At 37.7% G+C, this 6,000-nt stretch overlaps 1 protein-coding gene across 1 annotated transcript in view; it reads right to left on the bottom strand.

Annotated features, from left to right (window-relative positions):
- Nucleotides 1-1,016: 1,016 nt before the first annotated feature.
- Nucleotides 1,017-6,000, bottom strand: part of pappaa (pregnancy-associated plasma protein A, pappalysin 1a) — a 104,399-nt gene continuing 99,415 nt past the window's right edge. Inside the window, exon 22 of the mRNA XM_085413993.1 lies at nucleotides 1,017-5,394. Coding sequence (XP_085270119.1) covers nucleotides 5,290-5,394 — 105 coding nt within the window. The 3' untranslated portion in view covers nucleotides 1,017-5,289. The remainder of the gene's footprint in view (nucleotides 5,395-6,000) is intronic.

Below are 6,000 nucleotides of genomic sequence, written 5' to 3'. Positions count from 1 at the left end.
ATTCATCTAAAAAACAAATAATTTATTACACAATGGATAAATTCAATTCATGGTTAAGACAGCTGACAACAGTACTAGAATTAAGCCATTAGGAACAAATAAATGCAGACAAGTGGTGTGGTAAAGCATCACTTTTTTGTGGGTTTTTTTTTTTGCTTTTTGTTTAGTTTTTTTTTTTTTTTTTTTTTTCTGTCTTGCAGGTGATACTTTGACACAATGCACAACATTTCACGGTTCATTTCATTGTATAATAGTTATGATAAAAATCAATCGGAGACCTACTCCCAAACAGTTAGTACATGGTTTGCAAATACAATCATCATATAATATTACTATTTACATCTTAAAATATATTTGTTGAGCAACTGAGTACGAAACATTGCAGTAATACCACTAGATACCCACATACTATGCAAATACACTTTTTTTTGTAGGTCCAACTCAGAAAAAAAGGGCAATCCAACTTTTTTTTTTTTTTTTAATTGATCTACTGAAGGTTTAGGAAACAGAGATAAGGGACCATTCTATAACAAGAGGCCTGTGAGAGGTACTTCATGTCTTACAACATGCATAGACAATTTCTTACGAGATGGCACACCAGTATTTTTCTCCACAAAGATTTGTGCAAAAACATTAGGTATTTAGACACACTTTCTCGCACTCTCCACTGCACTTTAAATGAGTTAGACACAACGTTTCCGACATTTTTTTTAACATAACATAAAAAGCCAGGTGTTAAATGAAAAGCAAAAAACAAACAGTTGTTGATGGAGATGTGGAGAATTACTAAAGCCTTGCAAAAAACGTTGCCATAAACGTCATATTATGTGATAAGCATATGCTGTAGGTGAGGCGAACTGTTGTTGCTTGAGCCTAGCTTCAAAAGACTCTGTAAGCTGGGCAAACATCCTCTCTAATTTTCACAGGGCAAGCTTGACCCTGCTTGCCCTAAACAGGCATGCCTGACAGTGACAGATGAGGCAGTGTGTCGAGGTGTGGGGAGGTAGAGGTAGCAAGGGGGTGGGAGGGGTGGTAGGAGTCCCAGAGAGATATGGTTGCCAACCCCGGGAGAAACTCTGACTCACTGGCCTCGGCGTGTTGCCAGTCAGGCTGGCCACCTCTGGCTTAGGGGCAGCCTCTGTGAGTACACATTTTCACACCTGGACAAATAGCAAGACAGGCCAGGAAAAGCAGTCCACCCGTTCCTACCTCTGCCCCTACCCACCTTCTACTTTTCTGCCATCCAAGAACGCTCACCATCACCTGCCTACTGACCTCCAGTCCAATTTTCCCCTTAATTTTCAAGCTCTTTCTTTGCCATTTGCCAACGTTCTTCTGTCCTCAGCTGCCTGTTCCTTGTGCATTACAATGGTTTCTCAAAACGTTACTTGTTACATTATTTGTAGTTGTACTCAGCCATTATGTGGTTAAAACTCACTGCATGTGTGTGTGTGAATGTATTGCTTGTCTGCCTCTGTGTGTGTTTTACAAAAAATGAGAAACAAAGAAAATGAAACGTTTACATTCTAGTTTTGATTAAAAAAAATACACTGCACTCAGTAACATTTAAATATGGTGAATCATCACTGTTTGCAAGCAATATCCATCTACACATATTGAGCAACGAGAGAAGTTCTTTCTGTGGTTGTTGGTCTAAATTGTACTGTTTATGTCTTATCAGTGCTTGACAGCATTGATCACAATATACTGTGACAACAGAGACAGAATGACAGTTTTGACTTGCAACCTATAATATGTTGGTTTATAGGAACAACGTAAAAAATAACTTACATGGACATTAAATATAACTTAAAAAAGTATAACACTCTCAATAAATAGTTCTACTATTTACACCATTGTTATGAGACTCAAAATGTCGCTAAAATACCAAAAATATAGAAGCAGCAAACATTACAAGCATGAGGTACAGCAAGGGATCGTGTGATGACTACAGTAGAGAGGTGACGTCCTCATCCAATGCACGACTGTATAATTTCTCTCATGACTATCGTGGTTAGCTATGGCTTATGGGTACCTTTTCAAATATAAACAAAATAATTTGCAAGTTGACATTCAGTCACATTCTGCAGACTTTCTTGGTGATAACAATCACTTGTTTTGGTATCCAGATATCAGCTGATGATGCACATAATGGCTGAGGAGGATATTTCTAAATGATTCTAAGTATGTGGAAGCAACAACAGATTACTCTTTTTTATAGAGTGAAGGAAAGGGTCCAATGACAGGTTTCAGATTCATCCCAGCTGGAATGGCTTTCCAGTAACCTCAGTGGCAAATGATGAACCACAGTACTGCATATTACTGGTATGGCGTAGTGAATGTAGGTCAGTCTCCCCCCACTGGTGACAGTTTTGTGTAAAGCAGCAGAATCTGGAGTACTAATATTACATATAATTTGATAATATAATATAAGACATTTTTACCAGGACTATATGGTATTCAATAAAGTGTTAAATGCAATCTTAAAAGTCTTTGTAAATGACTTTACAAAGACTTTCAAGAGTCCCTGTTAACGGGAATTTCTTCATTTACACGCTTCTTCAACATCTCTTGGTTTCTCTGGCACAACGTTCACCTTCGGCCTTAGATAACATATTACACAAACACCAAGGAAACTAAAGATAAATAAAATTTTAATCTAACTAGATCTTAATTACGTGATAACTATTTTTAAATGTGTACTAATGTGTATCCAGTTGTCTTGGATTTGGGGCTTCATTGGATTATGCATAAAGGAATATATGTTTCACAACGACGGCACCTCCATACTTCATTAATAAAATCAAATGCACCATATAGGTCAGATACAAGAAAGGAAAAAAACAAAACAACAGAATAGCAACACAAGGAGTCAAATGGCCAAATATCATACAGTTTGATTCAGGTCACCATTTTGACAATAGCAGCGTCTAAACATTTTTGAAATATTTACTTTTCCCCTCTTACATGACAGCTAGAAAGTGCAGTAACTGAGGTCAATAGTAGAAACACTGATTTAATATGACATTTTGTTAAAATGAAATGCATGAAAAAGGACAAAAAACCCTCCTGTCCAAGAACATATAGCAATATTTACACAATATCTTGATTTTTTTTCCTTTATATTTGGTGGAAAATAATACCTTGACTTTTTTTCTATGTTCTGGTATTGACTTGTTTTATTGGTTCTATTGCGCTGACACTACAATTTAGGACCACGTATTTATGAGAATGATCTGGAATTCTATAGCAGCCTAATGTTTGTCACAGGGACTGTGCCACTGGCCCAAGTTTAATGAAATTAAATGTATATTCAAGCCATGAATATGATTTCAGCCAAATAGGAGCAGCAAACATTGGACCAATATGCTAAGCAGCCTTCATTATCAAATGTGCATGAGAATAAAACTCGTGTGTATGTGTTTGGATAGAAGAGTAATAAGATACCGTGCTATTGTAGCAGCCGTGTAGTCTGACAAAATCTAGCACAATGGGGCCAGAAAACCCAAGATTCACAATACTGAGAAGAGCTGATCAGAACAAGCAAGTGCACTTTGTACTGAAGAGAATAGTTTTAAAAATTACTTAAAGACGACACAGCCAGAAAACATAGGGAGCTTTGATTGTGTTGTGACTGCAAATGGCGTGTTGACATATACATCCAAATGTCATTTTCATGTACAACCTTGTTGCCTGCAGAGCTAGAATACTACGGCATCCAATAGTCCTGAGGGGGAGAGAAAGAGAACCTGTTTATATGATTGCGTACATAAGCAATGTGTTGTGGGGCAGATATGGTCTTTGACCTACGCTCTCTCTCACAGACTATATCCACCCCTTCAACTCGGTACTCCTGTGTGACTGTGCTGTGCAGTACTGTGTGCTCAAGGAAGCCACAGACTACAGGAAAGCACTTACTACATTCGGAGAAGGACTGGGATGTTTTTAATTTCAGTTTAAACTGTTTGAATCGGGGCTTGAGGTAACAAAGTTCTTATCAAGCGTCGCAAGGGGTGAGTTGAAACTGAAACTAAAATCATGCGAGCCCAAAGTGAGGTGTTATCGATGACATTCCTTAAGTCGTGATCAATGTATGTTGTATTTTTCTTTTCTTTTTTTTGGGGGGGGGAGTTACTAGGTGAAAGACGCAAGGACAATTGAGGTTCTGGATTTCTTTTAAAGTTCTTAGTGCATTTTATATGTGGTGTTGTCAACATGTGTTCTAATGCAGTCTATGTTAATGTGAGAAAATGTATTATGAGCAAACATACAAGTGTGAATGAATGCTGTAAAGAGGTACTTTAAGCAGCAAGGAAGACAAAGCTGTCTAACCCAGTTAAATGTTATTATGTGAAGATGGGCAGTAGTGAAAGCCCTAAAATGTTTTCACTATGCTTTTGGGATTTTGCTCTATACTTATGAAATTGTCTTCGGAAACTGTTTCTGTGGCTAGCTGTGGTTTGTGTGCGCCTTTATATTTTGGGTTTTTGTGAGTGTGTTGAATCTGCGACTTCCAAATTAACATGGCTCTCTTATTCCCCACCAAGATCGAAATAACCTAAAGCCTCTGATGTGCCAGTGAAGAAACACACTTTACTTATGGTGACACACAGATATAGAATATCTGACCAGCACCAACTTCTAGCCCCTCCAAAAAAAAAGTTGAACAAGCTTTCAGAGTGTGTGAGGATTATTTTTAACATTTGTCTTAACTTCCTTCATATTTCTGAAACACAATCAATGCTATCCTTGACGTATGCATTTTGATATACCTTTGGTTCAATCACTTGATTGTAGAGTAAGGTCACTAAAATAGACACTAAAGCCAGCACAAAACTCAACAAAAGGCATGCTACCTAGGCTTGGTTATGTTGTTGTTGTTGTTGTTTTTGTTCTTTTTTTTGTTTTGTTTTGTTTTCTCTTTTTTTTTTTCAAAAATGTCTGCTTCATGTAATTCATTTTATTTCGTGTTTTTTTTTTCTTGCTTTGCTTAATGTGTACTTTAATGATTTAATGTATTGCAGGGGTTACTTTCCTTTAAGCTGAAAAATGAAGGTATTATGGAGTCCCATCTTCTTTTCTGTATCTTTCGGTTGTGGAGAGATGGAGGCATTTCAGCAGGTTGGGGTTGCAGTATGGATGGATGGAGAGGTATGCCTTGTAAGCAGCATGTGCAGGAAATCGAAGGCCAAGAAGAGGATGAAGGAGAGTCTGCCTCAGCCACTTTGGCTATGTGGTGTTGGGGAAAGGGTCCTAGGTTGTTGAACAAAGGGTCCTTGCTAAGGTTGGTCACCCCAGGTAGTGGACATGCTCATCCTTTCTGTTCTCTACAGCATTGGGATCCCGACAGGAACACTCATCTCGTAAGTCACAGGACATTGGGAATGGAATCACCTGCGTAGAGAATGAGAAACTTAAATTCATATGTAATTGCCAACTTTAGAGCCCATCTATCCATTTTTAATGCTTATGAAGTTGTAAGCTCACAAACACAAACACATGCTCTTTATCCTCAAAACAGAAGTTGTCCAAATATTCTTAGTCAAAACCTGAACCCTACCTAATCCTGAAGCTAAACCGTTACATCCTCAACGTCACTATAGTAACACTTCTTCATAACCTCAATGTACAACACCAGCTCCAAGAGAGTTTGGACGATGTGTAAAAAAACCAAAAACCCACAAAATGGAATAATTTGCAAATCTCATAAAGCAATGTTTTATTTTCAATAGAAGATAGAAAACCATTGTACCATTTTCTGCAGGAACATTTTACAACTAATTAAGTTAAAGGGGAGCATCCAGTAATGTGACTCCACATAAAAACAGCATCTTAGACAGGCAGAGTTTCTCATGAATATAGAAGGGCAGTGGATCCCAAATCACACAAAACAAATATCAACTACAATGCATAATCCCAAAAAGTTGATTCTTTGCATCTGGACATAGCGTTTTTAGTGGAGAAATGTTTCATCATTCATCCAAGTGACTTCTTCAGTCT

This window comes from Rhamphochromis longiceps, linkage group LG7 (genome assembly GCF_057381845.1).
Source record: "Rhamphochromis longiceps isolate RC_006_pf linkage group LG7, R_longiceps_female_GT1.1, whole genome shotgun sequence".
Lineage (NCBI taxonomy): Eukaryota > Metazoa > Chordata > Actinopteri > Cichliformes > Cichlidae > Rhamphochromis > Rhamphochromis longiceps.
Note: the sequence above shows the minus strand (reverse complement) of the source record. Positions and strands in the feature narration are given on the sequence as shown.